General features: G+C 47.9%; 1 protein-coding gene across 4 annotated transcripts in view; it reads left to right on the top strand.

Moving 5' to 3' along the window:
• SCN4A (sodium voltage-gated channel alpha subunit 4) overlaps nt 1-23999 on the top strand; it is a 110592-nt gene that overhangs the window by 40220 nt on the left and 46373 nt on the right. For all 4 annotated transcript variants that reach the window (XM_082194661.1, XM_082194662.1, XM_082194660.1 and 1 more), the window contains 7 exons: nt 941-1004; nt 2427-2568; nt 4701-4913; nt 14950-15117; nt 17748-17871; nt 18744-18982; nt 23672-23845. In XM_082194661.1, coding sequence (XP_082050787.1) covers nt 941-1004; nt 2427-2568; nt 4701-4913; nt 14950-15117; nt 17748-17871; nt 18744-18982; nt 23672-23845 — 1124 coding nt within the window. The remainder of the gene's footprint in view (nt 1-940; nt 1005-2426; nt 2569-4700; nt 4914-14949; nt 15118-17747; nt 17872-18743; nt 18983-23671; nt 23846-23999) is intronic.

Raw genomic sequence — 23999 nt, 5'->3', positions numbered from 1 at the left:
CACTTGGACATAAAGCTTTGAAGCCAGGGCCTGTGGCTTAGATACGTAGTGCAGAAAGAAATTCTGGGCGAGCCCTTATACCAAGTACGGCCATTTATCCATGTAACTCTGTGTTGTCTGATCTTCTCTCAGGCAGGAATAAATCTTTCCTTTACCTGTTACCTGAGAGCCTGTTAACCGCAGACGCCAGAACTTGAACTCGGAACCGTCTGTGTTCAAAGCCTAGTTCTCAGGAGTGGGTCACACATGAATGCGTGTCTCATCACTTGATAACACTTTTAAAAAAAAACATGTTAACAGTATCTTTTAAAATACATTACATGCATATAATGGCAGCAACCCTCAGTTAAGACTCAGCTAGAAAACTGCAGATTCTATTTTTTCTGCTAGTTCAAGGGAAGTCGTTCCAGGATTGGACTGAGAGATTCCCCCCCCCCCCAACTTTAATAGCACTAAGACTCACTGGTTAAAACTCACAAGTCTTAGTGTTATCAAAGCTGATGGGGGGGGGGGCTTTCTGTAGGTCTTAACCTACATATTTTAATTGTTTTGTATCTGTATTATTTACCGTTCTCTAGCTTATAGATTTTAATTTCAACCTGTGTATATTTACATGTTCTCTATCGCTGTATATGCCCATTATTTCTGGTCTGTGACCGTAATAAATCGATTCATTCATCCAGGACTCAGAGGGTCTTCCAATGAAACTTCGGTGCATGACATGCAAAAGGAGATGCTTCATCTTACACACCGCTGACTTGTGACATTCATTGCCATAAAGTTAGAGATGGCTTTTAACTTTAAGCTTCTCTGGTTGAGATCCTGATTGCGGCTTTCCTGTGTCATATCTAGTTTGACTCTTCTACTCGTTGCTTTTAACCTGCAATTGTGTTACAGTCTGAAGTTTATTCTCACACCTGCCTTTTTCTTTCTCGTGAAGAAAATTTTTATTTCCTCGAGGGTGCGCTTGATGCCCTGCTCTGTGGGAACAGCTCTGACGCAGGGTGAGTGAGATCTGTCCCGACCGCGGATCCCTCTTTGACAGGGGTAGACAACCTAAGGCCCAGGGGCTGGATGCGGCCCAATTGCCTTCTCAATCCAGCCCGTGGACGACCCAGGAATCAGCATGTTTTTACATGAGTAGAAATTGTCCTTTTATTTATTATTCATCTATGGGTTATTTGTGGGGCCTGCCTAGTGTTTTTACATGAGTAGAATGTGTGCTTTTATTTAAAATGCATCTCTGGGTTATTTGTGGGGCATAGGAATTCGTTCATTCCCCTCTCCCCCCCAAAAATATAGTTCAGCCCACCACAAGGTCTGAGAGACAGTGGACTGGCCCACAGCTGAAAAAGCTTGCTGACCCCTGCTCTTTAATAATAATAATAATAATAATAAATTTTATTATTTAGAGTGGGAGTGGGGAGGAGATCTGTCTTCTAGTGACTCGACCATTTTAAATCAATGTGAAAACTGTGCTCATTTAAAGAATGGTGAGGTGGGGGGTGGAGTCCCTCAAACATGGCACCCTCAAGATGTCTTTGATCTCCTTGAGACAATTGGGCACGCTGTTTGGGACTGATTTAGAATCCTGCAACATCTAGAGGGTACCACATCGGCTAGCTGTCATGGAGCAAGCCCGTCGATAAATCAACACAGTTCAAAGTTGCAGTTAACTCTGGATGAGCACGATCTGGCGGAGTGTCAGGCCTAATGAACGCAGCCGCTCATTCCCTGTAGGTCTTATGGCATGAAACCAGTTGCTGAGACTAAAGGCCCCGCCTGCCCCTAAACCACTGTGCCTCTTGGGCTTGCCGATCAGAAGGTCAGCGGTTCAAATCCCTGCAATGGGGTGAGCTCCCGTCGCTCTGTCCCAGCTCCTGCCAATCTAGCAGTTCAAAAGCACGCCAGTTCAAGTAGATAAATAGGTACTGCTCCGGTGGGAAGGTAAACAGCATTTTCATGTGCTCTGGCTTCTGTGACGGTGTCCTATTGCGCCAGAAGGGGTTTAGTCATGCTGGCCTCACGACCCAGAAAGCTGTCGGTGGACAAACGCCGGCTCCCTCGGCCTGAAAGCGAGATGAGTGCCACAACCCCATAGTCGCCTTTGACTGGACTTAACCGCCCAGGGGTCCTTTACCTTTACCTTTTAGGTCTCCTGTTCTATGTCTAGCCCTGTTCTAATTCCAAGAGTCAATAGAACTGACAAGAGAAGAACCTGGTTACTGTAATTCTCTGCTGGGGGAAAGTGTTGGATGACGGGCTGCTATGCAATTCTTAAAGCTGGCAACTCTATATTGAGGCGGCGGGGGGGGGGGGAATGTGGAATGTGGTTATTTCATGCCTGGGTTCTGCATGGATTTAGTAGGAACTTGATGCTGCTCTTATGACCTCTCCTTGCTGACATCCTTCCCTCCCTCTTGTAGGCAATGCCCAGAAGGGTATCTCTGCATGAAAGCTGGCCGGAACCCAAACTACGGCTACACAAGCTATGATACCTTCAGCTGGGCCTTTCTCTCCCTGTTCCGTCTCATGACTCAAGACTACTGGGAGAACCTCTTTCAACTGGTAGGCCAAACTTACCGTATTTTTCGCGCCATAGGACGCACCGGCCCATAGGGCGCATCAAGTTTTTTTGGGGGGAAATAAAGGGGGGGGAAATTATTTCTCCCCCAGGCGCTTGTGGGGCCAGCAGCGGGGAGAAGCGCTCTTCTCCCCGCCGCCCGCCTTCAGATCAGGTCCGGGGACAGCGGGGATACGCGCTGCGCCTCCCCACTGTCCCCGGAGCTTGCGGGGCTGGCGGCGGGGTCTCCCCACCGTCAGCCTCCAAACCACTTCGGGAGACAGCGGGATGGCGGCGTTCCGCCTCCCTCTGTTCCCCGACCTTGTGGGGCTGGCGCTGGGGCTCTCCTGAAGCCTGGAGAGCGAGAGGGGTCGGTGCACACCGACCCTTCTCACTCTCCAGCCTTCAGCGAAAGCCTGCATTTGCCCCATAGGACGCACACACATTTCCCCTTCATTTTTGGAGGGGGGGAAGTGCGTCCTATAGGGCGAAAAATACGGTATGTTCTAAGAAAATGGGGACTTTGGGGCCGCATGTATGATCTAGTTAAGATTGGACCCTCAGGGTCTCTTCCAACTTTAAAGTTCTATGATTCTATATTCCGGAGAGCTTTGTTGTTCCATGGAAGCTCATTGGGGTTCCTTGGGGTTCACATGTAAATATTGGATGCAATTCTAAGCCATGGTTTACCAGGCACGGGCAAATTGTGTCTGCTTTGCTGCTAGCATGAACTGGGAGGAAACAAACCATGTTTCCTCATTTAGCATCATATCCAAACCAGGGATCATGGCTTGTTATGGTCCCAACGAACCATGATCTGTAGCCAAGGTTTGTTCTTGGTTTACTGGTTACAGTTCGCTAGATCCCTGGTCTGGATCTGAAGCTAGGCCAGAGATCATGGCTGTGGTTTACTTTGGTATGTGAACAAGGGCAGTAAGAAGATCACTAACAGCTGATAAACATTCCTGAAATAAACACCTTGCCCACCATGGCAGTCTTGTCTTTGCAATTTGGGTTTGCTGGAGAGTGTTGAGTGCATTCTGGGGGCACATCCTTAACTGAAGGGGGAAGCCCAATAGGCTTGACCTGCATTTTACACAAACTGTGTGTGCACTCTAATAAAACATTCCCCTTCACTATAATCCTCCACAGGGTTTCCTTGGATGACAGATTGATTGTGGGAAAAGTTCCTGGAGGTAGAGAAAGTTTGGAAGAATGTACCATGGGCAAACAATTTTCCACCTGGCAGGCGGCATGTGGGGAAATGGTTAAACCCAGTGGTGGTGTCAGGGCAAGACTTTGAGTTAAACGTCCGGGGCTGAATTATCAGAATGAACGGCAACGTCTCCAATCGCAGCAGGACTCGCTTGCCACATTTCAAAACAAAGTGGAGTAATATATTACCTCTAAAGAGGAAATCAGTAAAAGGAGCGTCTCCACCCCCATCATTCAGCCCAGACATTGAGGTCTAGCTCTGAGGGCCTTCTGGCAGTTCCCTCATTGCAAGAAGTGAGGTTATAGGGAACCAGGCAGAGGGCCGCCTTGGTTCTGGCACCTGCCCTGTGGAATGCCCTCCCATCAGATGTCAAGGAAATAAACAACTATCTGACTTTTAGAAGACATCTGAAGGCAGCCCTGTTTAGGGAAGTTTTTAATGTTTGATGTTTTATCGTCTTTTTAATATTCTGTTGGGAGCCGCCCAGAGTGGCTGGGGAAACCCAGCCAGATGGGCAGGGTATAAAAAAATTAATTAATAATAATAATAATTTATTATTTATACCCTGCCCATCTGGCTGGGCTTCCCCAGCCACTCTGGGCAGCCTCCAACAAAATATTAAAATACAGTTGTTGTTGTTGTTACTGGTTAAATCCATCACACCACCAACACCATGGCCCTGACCTGAATCTTGGGCTGCTTTTTACAGAAATGTAAGCAGGCAAGAGATCCAGTGACAGCCTCGTCCAGTTTAGTCTCCAGTCCCAGAATGATATTTTCAAATGCTAAGGAAACATGTGAAGTAGCAACACGCAGAGGTGCCCTTGAGCATGCACAGAAAGCAAAAGCCTGTATCTGAAGGTAGAGATGAGGGGTCCTTCAGTAGAAATGGTGACAGGAGGCTCTTCCTCTTCCCCATAGACCTTGCGAGCGGCTGGGAAAACGTACATGATCTTTTTCGTCCTGATCATATTCTTGGGATCCTTCTACCTCATCAACCTGATCCTGGCTGTGGTAGCGATGGCTTATGCCGAGCAGAACGATGCAACTCTGCTGGAGGAGCAGGAGAAAGAGGCAGAGTTCCAGCAGATGGTGGAGCAGCTGAAAAAACACCAGGAGGAGCAACAAAGGCTGGTTGGTGGCTTTTTGATGGTATTCCTTTACTCTGCCTCGCTCAGTTCCGAAAGCTCTGAGTGCGCCAATACTGCTCTGCATTTTCCCTTTCTCAGGTGATTCAGGCGATGTAGAAATAAGATTGGGGTTTGGCTTTTGCTGCCCAACTCCCCAAGGGACTAAGTCATGGGTAGGCAACCTAAGGCCGGGGGGCCGGATCCGGCCCAATTGCCTTCTAAATCTGGCTCGCAGACTGTCCTGGAATCAGCATGTTTTTACATGAGTAGAATGTGTCCTTTTATTTAAAATGCATCTCTGGGTTATTTGTGGGGCATAGGAATTCGTTCATTTCCCCCCCCCCCAAAAAAATATAGTTCTGCCCCTCCCCCAAGGTCTGAGGGACAGTGGACCGGCCCCCGCTGAAAAAAGTTTGCAGACCTCTGGACTAAGTCCATCACTGGTCAGAGATGGATGGATGGAAGCAGGATCCAGAGAAAGCAAGGCAGAACTTTATTTTTCTGTTGGTATAAGAATTCCCCCCCCCCTTCCTTGCCAGGAGGTAAGAGAGACCCAGAACAAAAGTGTGCAAGACCCTTTAAAGACTATTGAAATTGCCCACCCCTTAGCCAAGGAACACCTACAAAGTATCCAGGTGCTTTTATGAAGCAGATTTGCAAGTGAAAAGACAATGGGAATTTCCACCCTCCCTTCCCCACAGGTGGGCGGGGTTTGTGGCACCAAGCGGGGGTGTGTGTGTGTGCCTCCCACCTGCTTGGGCTGGCCTTTGACCCGCCCTCGGCCAGGGAGGACAATGGACGGCGGATGGGGGGTGGGGCTAAGGCCAAAGAAAAGAGGCTGACCCCTTTGTCCAAGCCTCACGTGGTTTTCTTCCTTCTAGGCTTCCCATTTCCTCCCTTCCTCCTACTGCAGAAGACTATTTGAGGTCATTTTGGGAGAGTCAAAATGGCCTCAGGATTGTTCTGGTTGTTGTTTCTGTCGTAGAGTGCACCCTAATTTTTTACAACACAGGGCAACCCGTGATAGGGTTCATTTCTTTTTGTACAAGAGAATGGGCTCATCTGCACTTCAACTTGGTCTGTGTTTTATTCTGTTTGTCGTCAGCCCCCTCCATATCTCTTATCAGGGGGCTCAGCACACACCCCCTATTTTGAGGGGGCAGAGGAGGCCAAGCGAGGTTGCACTGGCCTGTACAACAACATTGCCTGACCGGGGGGGGGGGTCAGGCAGTTCCTGGAAATATTTTTTGCTCTATAAGACTCACTTTTTCCCTCCTAAAAAGTAAGGGGGAAAGTGTGGGCGTCTTATGGAGTGAATGCAGGCTGCGCAGCCAGAACAGCAAGAGGGATTGCTGCTTTCACTGCACAGCGATCCCTCTTGCAGTTCTGGCTTCTGAGATTCAGAATCCCCCCCCCCCCGTTTTCCTCCTCCAAAAACTAGGTGCGTCTTATGGTCTGGTGCATCTTATAGAGCGAAAAATACGGTGCAGTGGTGCCTCGCAAGACGAAAAGAATCCGTTCTGTGATTCTCTTCATCTAGCGGTTTTTTCGTCTTGCGAAGCAAGCCCATTGAAAGATTAGCGGATTAGTGCTTTTAGCGCTTTTAGCAGCTTTTAGCGTCTTATCAGCTTATCGGATCAGCTGATAAGCGGCTTAGCAGCTTAGAAAAAGGGGGGGAAAGGGGGAAAAAACCGCAGGAACTCGCAAGACATTTTCGTCTTGCGAAGCAAGCCCATAGGAGATTCATTTTGCGAAGCACCTCCAAAACGGAAAACTCTTTCATCTAGCGAGTTTTCCGTCTTGCGAGGCATTCGTCTTGCGGGGCACCACTGTACATCTCAGGTGTCAAAGGCCAAGTTAAAAAGGTCCTTTGGGGGGATAATTTCAGGGAACTTGTGCAAGTTGGCTAAAATCCCTCTGCCTGCCTGCTGCTAGGAATTGAATTGGGAGTTGCTTTATTTGCTTCCCCCCAAAAAAAAGAAACTCCGAACATAATGTTGAACATGCTAGAATATCTTCTTTTTCCAGCTGGCTTTTGCCAGCTAGTATTAAGAAGGCATGGGCGATTCTCAATGACAGTGGAGAGTATCTTGTTTGAGTGGATTTTGTTTCTTTTGTCGGTTTCTTTGTTTGGTTGACTTGCTTGGTTCAAAGAGAATGAAGCATCAGGAGACGATTCTATTTGCAGAGGGCTTGGTTTGCTTGTTTGTCCTTTAACCATTTTAGTTGTACATCCTTCCAAGCCGTCAGCGCAGGGTGGAGTAACAGAAGTTCAGCTGCCGCTGCCGGGGAGCCTGCAGCAGGATGCTATGAGCCAGCAGTTTGCCAGTCCATTCCTGAGCTGTGACGCAGCCCCCTAGCCTCCTTGTTTACTGACAGCATAAATATATCTTGCCGTCAGCAAGACTTGCCTCTCGCTTCCTGGAGCTGCTTAAAACCAAACAGATATAGAAAGTCTACTTCTTTCCGTCAGTCCCGAGCAAATGAAACACTTGGAGTGGAAAAGCCGTAGGGGAGAAAACTGCACCCTGAAAAAGCACATAATGCCAGGGATTTTTTTACACTGCTGGTGGTGTGGTTTGATCGGAGTGTATGCTTCATGGTGGCAGAGTGGGCACAGCAGCAGAAGATGGGGAAGCAGTGACTTTTCTGCACTCCATTGAATCCCTCTAAATTGGGCATAACTTCCTGCCAACTTTGGGGGGGGGGGTGCGATTGGATACAGTTTAAAAGGCCTGTATAGTTAAAGCTATGGTTTTCCCAGTAGCGATGTATGGAAGTGAGAGCTGGACCATAAAGAAGGGTGATCGCCAAAGAATGGATGCTTTTGAATTATGGTGCTGGAGGAGACTCTTGAAAGTCCCATGGACTGCAAGAAGATCAAACCCATCCATTCTTAAGGAAATCAGCCCTGAGTGCTCACTGGAAGGACAGATCCTGAAGCTGAGGCTCTAGTACTTTGGCCACCTCATGAGAAGAGAAGACTCCCTGGAAAAGACCCTGATGTTGGGAAAGATGGAGGGCACAAGGAGAAGGGGACGACAGAGGACGAGAGGGTTGGACAGTGTTCTCGAAGCTACCAGCATGAATTTGACCAAACTGCGGGAGGCAGTGGAAGACAGAAGTGCCTGGCGTGCTCTGGTCCATGGGGTCATGAAGGGTCGGACACGACTAAACGATTAAACAACGTGTGCCATTGGGGTCTGATGGGGGTATACTATATGGCATATAGTGACTCCTCCCAGTTGTGCCCTTGTCTCTGCCCTGTTTCGGTTCTCCTGCCTGTGGAGTTGCACAGCGCAGCTGATTCACTGGGATGGACTTCTGCTGGTGCCTTTGCGGCGTTGCAGATCTCCAGTGGCAGAGGCATATCTTAAGATGCACAAGTGTAGTACAGCAGCAGGGGTGCCAGGTATAAGGAGCGCAAGGGGCTCCAGCCTCCCCCCATATTGAGGGGGTCGTCATCCTCTGCTGCCGTGTGTCTTCCACATGCCCCAGCCTCCACCCACCAGCCTGGAAGCCCAGGAGCCAGGCAGTGGCTGGGACGAGCGAGGGCGATCTTTGCCTTTCTTATTCCCAGCCTCTGTCCAGGAGCCTAGGAGTTGGAGGGCGGCTGGGGCGAGCAAGCGTGAAGATCGCCCTCTGTGCTTCCCAGGCAGTGTCATGTGACCTGTCATGTGACCGCACCTGCTCGATGTGGGGGGCACGTCAGCGCCCCTGTGCTGCAAGGCTTTTGCACTCATCTTAGGCTATTACGTTCTACAGGACTTTGAAACAAAATCTTATACAGTGGTAAAGGTAAAGAGACCCCTGACCATTAGGTCCAGTCGTGGCCGACTCTGGGGTTGCGGCGCTTATCTCGCTTTATTGGCCAAGGCGTACAGCTTCCGGGTCATGTGGCCAGCATGACTAAGACGCTTCTGGCGAACCAGAGCAGCGCACGGAAACGCCGTTTACCTTCCCGCCGGAGCGGTACCTATTTATCTACTTGCACTTTGACGTGCTTTCAAACTGCTAGGTGGGCAGGAGCAGGGACCAAGCAACGGGAGCTCACCCCATCGCGGGGATTCGAACCACCGGCCTTCTGATCAGCAAGCCCTAGGCTCTGTGGTTTAACCCACAGTGCCACCTGCTTCCCTTTACAGTGGTACCTCGGGTTAAGTAATTAATTCGTTCCGAAGGTCCATTCTTAAACTGAAACTGTTCTTAACCTGAATCACCACTTTAGCTAATGGGGCCTCCTGCTACTGCTGCGCTGCCGGAGCACAATTTCTGTTCTCATCCTGAAGCAAAGTTCTTAACCCGAGGTACTATTTCTGGGTTAGCGGAGTCTGTAACCTGAAGCGTATGTAACCTGAAGTATATGTAACCTGAGGTACCACTGTAAAACATATTTAAGGTTAAAATGGAATGAGCCCATGCAACACAGACAGTGGTCTCTCTTTCAGAACACCTTCAACACTCAGAACAAAGTATACAGTGGTACCTTGGTTCTCAAACTTAATCTGTTCCGGGAGTCCGTTTGACTCCCGAAACCGTTCGGAAACAAGACGTGGCTTCCAATTGGCTGCAGGAACTTCCTGCACTCAATCGGAAACTGCGTCGTTCGGCTTCTGAAAAATGTTTGCAAACTGGAACACTCACTTCTGGGTTTGCGGCGTTCGGGAGCCAAAGCGTCTGAGTACCAAGGCGTTGGAGAACCAAGTTACGACTGTGATTTGCCTTCAGCCTGACCTACCTGCTATGCCCTTCTCATATGTGAGCTTTTCCTTCAGCCCCTGATGAATGCCAGCCACATCAGCCCATGGTGAAATTATTGTGTTCCTGCTTCTACTCAGGGCCAGCATGGATTCTCTTTGGCAGCTCATCAAAAAGATGGTGCATGTTTTTTTTTTTTTTGCATTAAATTTTTTATTAGATTTTCATAACTTCCACCAATTACCGTATTTTGCGCCCCATAGGACGCTCCGGCCCATGGGACGCACCTAGTTTTTTTGGGGGGAAATAAAGAAAAAAACTTTTATTTCCCTCCCCCCCCCCAGGTGCGGGCCTGGAAGAACCAGGTCGGGGAACAGTGGGAAGGCACGCTCTGCCTCCCCGCTGTCCCCCGAGCTTGTGGGGCTGGCGATGGGCAGAGCTGTGCTGATCCCGGGATGGCAGGCAGCTTTGTGCCGCCATCCGGAGCGGGGCGGGACTTAGCGCCCCGCTCCGGATGGCGGCGCAGAGCTGCGCTGGTCCCAGGACTGCAGGCAGCTCTGCTCGGCCACCGGGAGCGGGGCGGAGCTTCGCCCCCCGGCTCCTGGTGGCCGCGCAAAGCTGCGCTGATCCCGGGACTGCAGGCAGCTCTGCGCAACCCTCAGAGCCGGTCTCCCGAGGGTTGCACAGAGCTTCCTGAAGCCTGGAGAGCGAGAGGGGTCGGCACGCACCGACCCCTCTCGCTCTCCAGGCTTCAGCGAAAGCCGGCATTCGCCCCATAAGACGCAGGCACATTTCCCCTTCATTTTTGGAGGGGGAAAAGTGCGTCTTATGGGGCGAAAAATACGGTAGTTTCAAATTTGTTATACCTTTCGCTTATGATTTGATTTCCCACCTTTCCTTCCATGTTGTTTTTTATATCCCTTCCTTTTACATATTACATGATGCCACATATATCAACAAACGCTCATTCCTCTATTATATCTCATATGATGACCAATACCTGGCAGCTTCGGTGGACAAATATTTTGGTTTCTGTTTCTTATTTTTCCACTTTCCAATTCTCCAAAATTCTCTACATTTCCATATCAGTTTGTGATTTTTTTTTTTTTTGAAAAAAGCCCTCATGAAAATTCATTCACATTTTAATGTGAATTCTCCTAATATAACATTTTCGCTTGCAATATTGCCTAATAGGCACATTTTGCATATTATCGTCATGAATATATGCACTTTTATGCAGATTAAAGTAGTATAATCATTTCTGTGAGGTGATTTTGTTTGTGTTTCCCCCAGGCAATTTCCCTGTGAAAACCTGCTCTTTACTGCTGAATCGGAGCAATGGCAATCCACATAAAATTGCTGTTTGTTCTGATTCTGGGCTTATCTACGCTTGTCTTTCCTCCACTTTTTCCAGGCACAGTCTACAATTTAAAGCTCTGTGGCCAAGCACCCCCCCCTTTCCCCTTCAGAGCTTCTCCCGCGATAACCTGCTCTTTAAAGCTACTGTATTTTTCGCTCTATAGGACGCACTTTTCCCCCTCCAAAAATTGAGGGGAAATGTGTGTGCGTCCTATGGAGCGAATGCAGGCCCCTTGGCTTCAGCAATAGCAACGCCAAGCCTCCGAAGGGCAGAGGGAGCGCTCCCTCCGTGCTCCAAAGGCTTCGCCTTGCTTTTGCTGAAGCTTGAAGAGCGAGAGGCGTCGGTGCGCAGCAACCCCTCTCTCCAGTCTTCAGGGATAGCTACGCGCAGCCCCTCCGGCAGGGAGAGACTGCACGTGGCTATGGCTTCTTTAGCCCCGCGCAGCCTCTCCCGGCAGGAAGAGGTTGCGTGGAGCTAAAGAGGAAGCCAAAACAGCCAGCGCGATCCATCCCGCTGGCTGCCTTGGCTTGTGACATAGCCGTGCGCAACCCCTCCAGCAGGGAGAGTTTGCACACAGCCTGTATGCTGCTCTTAGGGGCTGGGGGGGGAATAAGATTTTTTTTCTTTATTTGCTCCCCTAAAAACTAGGTGCGCCCTATGGTCCGGGGCGCCCTATGGAGCGAAAAATACGGTAAATCAGAGCAAACATCAAACCCCCAAACTGACATTTGCTCCGATTCAGCTTTAAAGAGCAGGTTTTCACGGAGAAAGCTCAAGGCAACCCCCCCCCACTTGAACACGGAACCTTAAAATCAGGGACAGCCTTTGCCCAGAAAGTGCAGGGGGAAAGTCAGTTGGATGAGCACTTAGGGGAGTAAAAGTTTCGAAGGATGTTTCAGTTTGCTTATCGTATCGGAAAGAGCAAAGTTTGTAGCTTTGCCTTTAAATGCAAGCTGAATCAAACTTCACTCTCAACCCCAGTCATATCACATCCATTTGCTGTTTTTTTGATCCCTGTGTCCTGCGCTAGCTGCTCTTCTGGCCTTGAATGTCCTCGTCTCTTTTTTTGTTTTTTTAAAAGCATCTACAAGAGAAGGCATTTCAGGCATCTCAGAGTTTGTAACAGGCTCCTGCGCTGCCAGCTGCTTCCGCCCACTTGACCCCGAGCCACCCATACAAATCTAATTTTCGGGTTGTGCAAACATGCAGTTGTCCATGTGTGTGTGTGTGTAGAATGGTGTCGCGTATTGTGGCCTTGTGCTTCTAATCTAAACATTCGGAAGTGGATTTTCTATTTCCAGACAGCGAATATCTTCTCGGGAAGGGGACTTGGCTTGAGACGAACGCCATATATAGTTCAAGTCTTAACAGGACTCTGGGCTGATTTCAATACCTACGGGGTCCGTCCCCTTTTTTGATGGAAAGGTATAATTTGTGAAATAAAACGAGGGAATTAAACAATGACGGGAAAACTGTGTGGATCTGGGGATAAGTAAATGGTCAATTTTGGTTTCTCTCGGTTTCTTATTTTCCGTTTCATCACAATTCTACATCAATTTGTGATTTTTTTTAATAAAAAAAGGCCTCATGAGAACACACCTGTATTTTCTTTGAACGTGCATCCATTTCTCTGCAGTTTCACCCAACATGGGCATTTTTTGCTGAAAAACTGCAATGCAAAATTGAAACAATGGCTAGTATTGATAGCTGCCTGGGTTTCCGTTCATGTATTGTTTTGGAATGTGCCAGTTATGTAGATAGGTTTTGGCTTTGGACGCAAACTGATTTGAATTTATCCCTCATCTCTATGTGAATCACACAGAAAGACTCCTGAAACAAGATAATAAGCACCCCCCATCCTTTTCCAGATCTTTCCTGACAAATCGATGTGGGTTTTCCTTGTTCTAACATTCAGTGACCAGGGATGAGGCCTTCAGTTCCCCCTTCGTAAAGCAGAATAAAAATAGGGGAGGAGGGGAAATAGTCTGCCAGAATATTTATACTTTAAATCTTTTCTGCACAAGCAAGTAAATTCTACTTACAGCATTAACAGATGCCATTCAACTATGATTACGCAGACCTTCCAAGTGCCCCTATTTTCCAGGGACAGTCCCTTATTTAGAGAAGCCATCCCGGTTTCTCATTTGATCCTGGAATGTTCCTCTTTTCCTCAGGACGTCCCTATTTCCATTGGAGAAATACTGGAGGGTATGGAGTTATCCGACCCACAAGCCATCTGAAGGCAGCCCTGTATAGGGAAGAGGTTTTTTTATGTTTAATGTTTTTATAAGTGTTGGAAGCCATGCAGAGTGGCTGCAGCAACCTAGGCAGATGGGTGTGATATCATTAATCTAAGAAGAAGAAGAAGAAGAAGAAGAAGAAGAAACATTTCCGAGCACAATTGAAAGTGTTGGTGCTGAGCTTTAAAGCCCTAAATGGCCATGGTCCAGTGTACCTGAAGGAGCGTCTCCACCCCCATTGTTCTGCCCGGACGCTGAGGTCCAGCGCCAAGGGCCTTCTGGCGGTTCCCTCCCTGCGAGAAGTGAGGTTACAGGGAACCAGGCAGAGGGCCTTCTCGGTAGTGGCACCCACCCTGTGGAACGCCCTCCCGTCAGATGTCAAGGAGATAAACAACTACCAGACTTTTAGAAGACATCTGAAGGCAGTCCTGTCTAGTGAAGTTTTTAATGTTTGATGCTTTATCGTATTTTTAATATTCTGTTGGGAGCCGCCCGGAGTGGTTGGGGAAACCCAGCCAGATGGGCGGGGTAGAAATAATAAATTATTATTATTATTATTATTATTATTATTATTATTATTATTATTACAATGAGCGCTTTAATGTAGGTCACTGTTATTGTCCCCCGCTTGTAAGGTACAGAAATAATATTCCCGACCTACAACACTTTAATAATAAAGAAGATTATGCATCAGTTACAATTGGCCAAGGCATGAAATAGCACCCAGTTATGGAATGTGGCTCACAGCTGGAGAATCATTACCATCTAAATATATATGTATAGATCTTTATTTATTATTTACATTTCTGTTCCACTTTTTCTCTGAGATAGAACTGGTTCTCCCTACCCCTCAGTTTTGTTCTCACAGGTAACTCTATGAGGTAGGAGGGAGGGAAAGCAACCCTGTGTGTCTTGGCTGAATGAGTTGAACCTGGATCTCTCGATACAATCATCTTTATTGTCATTGTCCCATACAGAACAACAAAATTGAAAAAATCTACATCAGACATTCAAAAACCAACAAGCCAGGTTAGCCCCCTAAAAACTCTGATACCCCATAATTAAATACAATATACTCCCATAGAAACTACCTTACATTGCATTTAAAACCAAAATCGAATCTGGATAGAAACTGTTTCTCAGGCGGCTAGTCCTAGTCTTTATAACCCTGTACCTTCTTCCAGAAGGCAGAAGCTGAAGGAGATCATTTCCGGGGTGCGCACTGTGCTGCGCTATCTCTGCAGCTTTCCTATGGCACCTGGAAGCATAGATTTGATTCAAGGTGGGAAGAGTGCACCCACTCTTAGTTCAACATAACTGAGCCCAGTCTGTGCTGGGTACCTCCAGTAAATCATTATATATACAGTGGTGCCCCGCAAGACGAATGCCTCGCAAGACGGAAAACTCGCTAGACGAAAGAGTTTTCTGTTTTGGAGGTGCTTCGCAAAACGAATTTCCTATGGGCTTGCTTCGCAAGACGACAATGTCTTGCGAGTTCCTGCTGGTTTTTTTTCCTCCCCCCCTTTTTCTAAGCCGCTAAGCCGCTTATCAGCTGATCCGATCAGCAGATAAGCCGCTAAAAGCCGCTAATAGCGCTAATCCGCTAATCCGTCAATGGGCTTGCTTCGCAAGATGAAAAAACTGCTAGACGAAGAGAATCACAGAACGGATTCTTTTCATCTTGTGAGGCACCACTGTATATATGGCAATACTCTTCACCCAGATCTCTGGTTTCTTCACAGCTTCAAGAGCAAGCAGCAAACAGCAGTTCCGCAGAGAGCGTTATTGTGGAGAAGAAGAAGACGGGGGAATCCGATCAAGAGGCACCTAGTGATCAAGATGGGCCAAAAGACTGCAACGGCCGCGTCATCCCACGCTTGGTGCTGGACCGCTCAGCTACAATAGACGAGGTGTGTCGCCTGCACAAGAGGAATAGAAGGGCCCTTGTACAAGGGCAAAGAGACGAGGGCATTCCCCGTCCTTCCTAATGCTCCCTGGAAAGGCCTGGAGGGTGGCAACACAAGAACAGGCCTTTTCTGCAATGGATCCCCGTTTGTGGGGTGCTCTCCCACCAACAGTTCACCTGGCACCTTCATTATGTACGGATTTTTCGCTGCATAAGACACACTTTTTTCCTCCTAAAAAGTAAGGGGAAATGTCTGTGCGTGTTATGAAGCGAATGCTGCGCGGAGGAGGGACGGATGGGAGCCAGGGCTCCCGTGCTTCCCTTCTCCGCAGCTCGCTTTAAAGCAGCAAAGTGGGACAGGAGCCGCTTACACGGGTGTAAAGCAAGGACAGCGGGAGCCATGTAATCCCTCTGCCCCCACCCTCAACTGCCGCATTGGGATGGGAGGGCGTGTGCGCGCATGGGCGACGTCCCCACAGGCGACGTGCCGCCACGCAAAGACCCTCCCTCTGCCACTGGTCTTGCCGGGACAGTAGTGCCTTCCTTTGCACAAGTATGAAATTTGAAGGGTGGCTGTGATTTGGTCCTTGTGTTGTGTACGAAGGTGTGAATTACAGTGGTGCCCCGCAAGACGAATGCCTCGCAAGACGGAAAACTCGCTAGACGAAAGAGTTTTCCGTTTTGGAGGTGGTTCGCAAAACGAATCTCCTATGGGCTTGCTTCGCAAGACGACAATGTCTTGCGAGTTCCTGCGGGTTTTTTCCCCTCCCCCCTTTTTCTAAGCTGCTAAGCCGCTTATCAGCTGATCTGATAAGCCGCTAAAAGCCGCAAATAGCAGCTAAAAGCGCTAATCCGCTAATCCATCAATGGGCTTGCTTCGCAAGACAAAAAACCGCTAGACGAAGAGAATCACAAAACGGATTATTTTCGTCTTGCGAGGCACCACTGTAGGTAGGTTTGACTTTAAATGGGAATTGAATCAGATTCCTCCCTCATTCCTCCCTCATATGAAAGCCCCCAGAGCTCTCTGCAATGAACAAAATGGAAGGAAGTCCCACTTCTGTTGGCTTTATTAAATTAATTGTGTAGGGCCAAACCATACAATCCTTAGACCTAAGGGACTCAATGTGGGAAGCTCATATATTTTCATTGCCTGCCCCCCTTACTAGGGGATAAAGTCTCTCTTCGTTTGTTAATGACAATTAATGCCACTGTTGACTGCTGTTCACTTTACATGGTTGAAATATTATTCTGATATACCGGTAGTTTATTAAATATTTAGTACAACATTTGATTCAGAATATTTTTTCCCTTGTTTTCCTCCTCTAAAAACTAGGTGCACCTTTTGGTCAGGTGAGTCTTATGGAGCGAAAAATACGGTATTTTGGGTACCAGATGGAAACGTTCCTCTTCAACTTGGTCTTTGGCTTACTGATATTCTACAGGCTTTTAAATGTGTTTTTGGGAGGGGGGTTATTGTTTCGTTGTTTTTGTTTGAACTATTCACCGTATTTTTCGCTCTATAGGACGCACCGGACCATAGGAGGGAAAAAAAATTATCCCCCTCTCTAGGCAGCGCCCCTTCAGCGAAGCAGTAGGAGAAACGGAGCCCCTTCCATTTCTCCTCCCGCTTCGCTGAAGGGGCGCTGTGCAGAGAGGGAAAACTGTGCAGCGCCTCTCCAGCGAAGCGAAAACTGGAGAGCAAGATGGATTGGTGTGCACTGACCCCTCTTGCTCTCCAGGCTTCAAGTAGCTATCTGCAAGCCTTCAGAGCACGGCAGGAACTCCTGCTGCGCTACGAAGGCTTGCGGATAGCTGCCTGAAGCCCCCGGAGAGCAGCGGGAGTTCCTGCTGCGCTCCGGGGGCTTCAGGCGGCTTCAGCGAAAGCAAAGCGATGCCTCCGGAGCACGGGGGGAGCTCTCCCTCTGCGCTTCGGAGGCTTCGCATTGCTGTCGCTGAAGCCAAGGAGCCTGCATTCGCTCCATGAGACACACACACATTTCTCCTTAATTTTTGGAGGGGGGAAAGTGTGTCTTATAGAGCAAAAAATACAGCATTTGTGCTTTTACCTTGTATTTTTTATCTCGTGAACCTCCCTGAGAGCTTCTGGTGAAGGGCAATTATCATCATCATCATTATTAACAGCAGCAGCAGCAATATTGAGGAGCTTGGGGGTGGGTGGGAATGAATTACAAGTTGAATGTGAAAGGAGAATGGGAGAAGAAATTACAGGAGATGGGTGGAAAAACTTTGAGAGGCATTTGGAGGTGGGAAGGGAAAATGTGAAAGAAAAATGCCTCCGGATGAGCACATTCTGCCCAAAAATGCGGGTGCTGCGCCATGATACGTCCAAAGTAAATGTGTGTACCTAGCTTGAGAAAAACTGTGCTATGGAACTCCTTGCCACAAGGCAAACATGTGACAAGGAATTTAGCAGTTTCCAAAAATAGGTTAGATATCCGTAGAAAGCGATCCCAGTAATCGCCCATTGATTTTGCCAAGCTCTGACACTGCGTTCCACCAATTTTTTGAGTGGCTTGTGGCCCTCCATCATTTTCATCTGTCGCAAGTGGGACCTGGAGGCAGAAGGTGTGAGATACCCTGCGCTAAATCATCCTTGTTTCCCTGTTGCAGTCAGATACAGCGGAGGAGCACGAGAAGTCTGACCACAACCACCTCCAAGTAGGAAACCAAGAAGGGACAGGCATGAATAAACGAGCAGAAAGTGCACTCAGCATAGTCTCCAACACACTGGAAGGTAAATTCCGCTGTGACTTTGGGTAGAGCTGGATTGTTTCTGGCATTAGGAAAAACAACGACAAAGATCATTGCATATTATAATGATCATTTTTATCATTACCGCATTTTTCGCCCTATAGGACGCACTTTTCCCCCTCCAAAAATGAAGGGGAAATCTGGGTGCGTCCTATGGGGCGAATGTAGGCTTTTGCTGAAGCTTGGAGAGCGAGAGGGGTCGGTGCGCACTGACCCCTCTCACCCTCCAGGCTTCAGGAACACATCCGCAGCCTAGGCAGCCCTGTGGGAGGTCCCGCAGGGATGTCTAGGCTGCGGGTAGCAGCCTGGCGCGAGGGGCGCCCTGAAGCAGAGCGCCCCCCGCGCCGGGCAGACATCCGCAGCGTGGGGAGCCTTGCAGGAGTTCCCCGCAGGGCTCCCCACGCTGCGGATAGCAGCCTGCCGCCCGGCGGGCGGGGTGCCCTGAAGCAGAGCGCCCCTCGCGCCAGGCAGACATCGGCCAGCCCCACAAGCTCGGGGGGCAGCAGGGAGGCGCAGCGCCGCCATCCCGCTGTTCCTCGACCTGGTTCGGTTTCCCCGACCTGCTTTTGGGGGGGAAATAAAGAGGGGGAATTACCTTTATTTCCCCCCAAAAAAACTAGGTGCGTCCTATGGGACGAAAAATACGGTATATCATTTTTAGTATTGTGAATTGTTGTGAACTAAGGAAGAACAGGGATTGCATAAGCCGTTAAATAAATACAAATTGCCGTATTTTTCCATGTATAAGACTAGGTTTTTTCCCCTAAAAAATAAAGTCAAAAGTTTGGGGGTGTCTTATACACGGATACATCTCCTCCCATTTTCTTAAATTCCTTGCTGATTTTTTGCTTTCAGAACTGGAAGAGGCGCACCAGAAATGTCCGCCGTGGTGGTACAAGTTTGCCCATGCGGTCCTCGTGTGGAATTGCTGCCCACTCTGGGTGAAGATGAAGAACATAATCAAGCTCATTGTCATGGACCCTTTTGTTGATCTGGGGATCACCATCTGCATTGTCCTCAACACCGTCTTCATGGCCATGGAACACTACCCCATGACAGACGCATTCAACGATGTTTTGAATGTGGGGAACCTGGTAGGAGAACCACAAGCCCTCTGTGTTTTTGATAGATAGATAGATAGATAGATAGATAGATAGATAGATAGATAGATTTATTAAGTTTTCTGTTTTACAATTTAAAATACTCAATTTACATCCTTAAGACATCAGTGACTTCCCTCCTGCTCCTCTTTCCATGGTTCATTTTACATATCATAAATCCCTGCGTATTTTACAAAAACTATACCATTCAGTATTCCATTATCGCATCCATCAAAACTTGTTTACACTGTCGAATTTATCTTAATGCTGCCAGTGTTTTCAACTGTACACAATTATTTTCCCATATATTCCGTAAACATTTTCCACTCTAGGGCTTGCTGATCAGAAGGTCGGCGGTTCGAATCCCCGCGATGGGGTGAGCTCCGTTGCTCGGTCCCTGCTCCTGCCAACCTAGCAGTTCAAAAGCACGCCAGTGCAAGTAGATAAATAGGTACCGCTCCGGCAGGAAGGTAAACGGCATTTCCGTGCACTCTGGTTTCCATCACGGTGTCCCATTGCGCCAGAAGTGGTTTAGTCCTGCTGGCCACATGACCCGGAAAGCTATCTGTGGACAAACATCAATATATAGGTACCGTTCCGACGGGTAGGTAAACGGCATTTCCGTGCGCTGCTCTGGTTCGCCAGAAGCAGCTTAGTCATGCTGTCCACATGACCCGGAAGCTGTACGCCGGCTCCCTTGGCCAATAAAGCGAGATGAGCACCGCAACCCCAGAGTCGTCTGCGACTATCTGTCAGGGGTCCCTTTACCTTTACCTTTATACTTTTAAACATTTTTTTCAATTCATTATGGAACATTTCCCAATCACAAGCCCTCTGTTCTTCATTCTGTGACTTGATGCCAGCTAGCTTCAGTAGATGACCCTTATGCGCTGTGGCTTGACAGAGAGACAGAGTCCAAATGAGGGTCGTTGCTGCCCTACTCATAATTTGACAACTTAAATCATATCGTTTTTGCCCAGCAATTATTCCCCCTAAAGCTCAACAAATCCAACTTTTTTCAGTCCACAAAGTTTTAATCGGGCTGAGCTAAAGGTGCCACTCTGTACCATTTCTGGGTAATTAAATGAAGGGGGCATTTTACAGGGGGAGGCCTGTTCTGCCCCCTCACCAAAGCCCAATAAGTAATGCAACAAGATGACAGTGTTTCTGTTACGGTGGCCGTCAAATGTCCTCTCTCAATTCATTGAAATCAGCTGCTGAATTTTGGAGCCCACTCCCTCCTGGCTCAACTTTGAACTGAAACTTCCTTGTTGAGAACCATCATCTGTCTGTTTTATCCCCAGTATAAAGAGTAAAATAAATATTGAAACATTCAATATGTTAACACGGGGGTAGGTAGCCTATGGACCTCCAAATATTTGTTGGACTACAATTCCCATCATCCCTGACCATTGGCAATGTTGGCTGGGTTTAATAGAATCTGGTGGGCAGCAGGCTCCCATCCCTGCATTAACAGCACAGTTCTACTCAGAAGTAAGTCCCACTGAGTTCCCACTGAGTTCTTAACTGCCAGGTGGTAACTTCAGACTAGTTAATATTTAGGGGCTTCCTGTTTTGCACTAAAATCCTCTGATAACTCTTGGCATACAATCCCCCACTGTGTTTCTAGAGCTGGGCCTGCAGCCAGCTTCTAACAGCTCGTAGGAAACACAGTGGGCATGTTTTGTCCTATTAATCCCCTTGTATTTCCTTGACGAAACCCAACCCCAGGCAAGCGTGCTGGTTTCTGGGGCATTTGCCAGGCCCCAGATAGGCTGCCAAGTTATTAATGCTCTGCCAACACTGGAAGGTAGAATCCAGACACAATAATCTTGATATTATTAACGCAGTGCCATTGATGCACATGACAGGTCATCGGGTAGCGCAAGCAAAAGCCAGGTCCCTAATATGAGTGTTAAAAAAGACAACAATCAACAGAAGGAGAAAGGAAGAAAGACTTAGGTAAGGAGGTTGAGGGCTCATTCACACCTAGACAGCATGGGTCCAAGCTATTTTCCGCTCGTCCCGTGAGCTTTTGCCCTTCCCCTCCCACGTTCCCCTGGAAAAACCTGCTCTTTGGTGCTAAATTGGAACAAATGGCCATCTGCGGAAAACCCACATGCTGTCTGCTGCGATTCAGCGCTAAACCGCAGGTTTCCTCAAAGGAAAGCGTTGGGGCAAACAAAAATATGGATGAGCCTTCAGAGGATGAATATGCACAGATGCAGTTGTATATATATTTAGGGTAAGCCTCTGTAGGGTATGAGAACTAATGGGATTAGGATGAAAGCTTCTCGGAAAAAATAGTGATGAATTAGCAGAATCAAGGAAGCTATTGTGGAATTAACAAAGAGACACTCTGACACCATGTGGAGTTAACAGGGAGCCTGCCCTGTTGGGATGAAAGGGAAAGCTAGTGGCTTTAGGTCCTTGCCCAATTACCACCTCATCTCCTTGGTGTTTGTGCAACTAATACCCACATCAATAAAGCACAAAGAAATTCAAAGTCTTGTCCAAGCGAGGCGAATAAAGAGGAACACAAACTCTGGCAAAAGGAATATGTTAGCTGACAATAAAAGAGGTAAGAATGTAATACAAGAACACCTTTGCTAAAAGGTTTAGGCCAAGCAACAATAAAAAATATTTAAATATTGTCAGTAGCAATTCCCTGGAAATTGTTGGTAGAAATAGCAGAAGGCATGCTAAAGGAAGTGAGGAAAAGTGCAAAGAGGCCGAATTAATTCTCTGCTTCTGCTTCAATCTGTGGGAAACGTGGAGCAATTATCTGAGCTTCTCAGGGTCATCTATCATTGGCGCAATAGCCCTACATTCATTGGACAGAAATTGTGGAAAGGAACGTATTTGTAGCTAGAAGAGCAGCAAACATATAGCCTCATGTTCCCTCCGTCATTCTTCATGCAAGGGAGGGTATTTCTTCATCTTTTTTCAAAGAACAAACACTACTCCAACACGGTTGAATATGATAAATGCTGTAACCAAATACTGGGAGAAATATAATGTGAATTGCTTGTTGACACACAAAGGGTGCTTGCTTCCCTCACCTCACCCTTGTTAGAGTGCTAGCTTATACAGTGCTACCTCAGAAGTCGGAAGGAATCCGTTCCGGAAGTCCGTTCGACTTCCAAAACGTTCAGAAACCAAGGCACGGCTTCCAATTGGCTCCAGGAATCAGCCAATCGGAAGCTGCAGAAGCCTGGTCGGACATTCGGGTTCCAAAGAATGCTCAAAAACCAGAACAATCAATTCTGGTTTTTGATTGGGAACCGAAAGGTTCGACTCCCAAGGCGTTTGAAAACCAAGGTACGACTGTACTCGTGACCTGAGCTCAGGGTTGGGTGGCCCTGACATCACTCACCCCAGGTTGCCAGCAGGACCCAAGATCCCCAAGGCACTGCCCAGCATGTGGGCTGCTTGGGTCATGATCAGACTTACTGCCATACCAACCCATCTCATCTGCCACAAGCCCCAAAGTTGTGGCCTGTGGGATGTAAACACAGGAGCAGTCAATGACAACATTCCTAGAGTGTACATGTTAGAAATGGGAAGGGATGTCAGTCCAGCAAGCAGGTAAACTTCCTGGGGACGGACTTCCTCCGCATGTGACCAGAGGTGGGTGTGGCCTCACCTGTGCAGGTAAATGATAAAAGCACAGGGCAGGCAGACATCTCTCTCTCTCTCTCTCTGCCATTTCCCTTCGATGAGGAAACATCTAAGGATGCCCTCTTGGCTCCCAGCCAAGAGAGGAGATAAGGACTATCTTGCTACAAGATAGATTCTAAATGTATGTAACCTTTTTAAGCCTGTCTGCCTTCTGGGATCATATTGTGAACAGAATGTGAGTAAACTCTTTTATACTTTTATAAAGACTGTGTCGTGTCTTGTATTTTAAGAGGGAACAAAAGGGGAAATTACCAGAGTAATTATTATAGAGGTTCTAGCGAACCTGTGCACACGTTACCGTTGCAAACTTAAAGGGGAATGTCTATAAACTCGGCTGATATTTTGGGAACTTGTTAGCACAAGTTGGATAAGGATATAATCCCACAATATATCCTCTCCTGCACCCCAGAACATTCTCACATGGCCTAGTTTAACCCCCCCTTTTAATTTTTTTTATTCAAAATTAAAACAAAACATATTATCCAGAAACATATCATCCTTATTCCCCCCCCCATTTTTCCTCCCTCCCTCCCCCCACCCACCCACCCACCCCCACCTCCCGGCTTCCCTCAGTTCCAGTCTTTGATTTCTCTCAGAATGCTGTTTCCTGCATGTTACAAAGTTGTATACTATTTAGCTGATTATTATCAAGAAAAAGTTTGTGAATGTGTATTCAAAGCCAGCCAAGGAGTCCGGTTCGCTTTGTTGCGTCTTCAAATACTTTGTAAAGGGTTCCCATTCATCTTTAAAGTCACAGTTATCCTGGTCCCGTAGCTTGTATGTCAGTTTTGCCAGTTCTGCGTAGCCCATCAATTTTACTTGCCATGATTCTTTAGTTGGGGTTTCTTCAGTCTTCCATCCTTGCGCTATTAGAACTCTCGCGGTCGTTGTCGCATACATGAAGACTGTTTGGCTTTCTTTTCTCCTCTGCCCCTTGTCCGTGGAACAGCTGACTTGGCCCGCCTCTCACCGTGTCCTCTTTCTCACGGCGCTTCCTCGCAGGTCTTCACGGGGATATTCACGGCAGAGATGGTGCTGAAGCTGATTGCTCTGGACCCCTACGATTACTTCCAGGTTGGGTGGAACATCTTTGACAGCATCATCGTCACTCTCAGCTTGGTTGAGCTCGGCCTCGCCAACGTCCAGGGCCTGTCTGTGCTACGCTCCTTCCGTCTGGTAGGTGACTTTGTTATGTCATCCTGTGTCCCTGCGGCTTCTTTCTGAAGCAGGGCCAATATTTTCCTCCCATCCCGGGCAGAGCGGGGGCGAGGCGTCCCTGTGCTATTTTGGAAGGTGCCACAAGCCAGCTCGCCAGCGCTTGCGCAGAAAA

Source organism: Podarcis vaucheri (genome assembly GCF_965113315.1).
Source record: "Podarcis vaucheri genome assembly, chromosome: 13".
Taxonomy (NCBI): Eukaryota; Metazoa; Chordata; class Lepidosauria; order Squamata; family Lacertidae; genus Podarcis; species Podarcis vaucheri.
The sequence above is the reverse complement of the archived record's forward strand: the minus strand, read 5'-3'. Positions and strand labels throughout refer to the sequence as shown.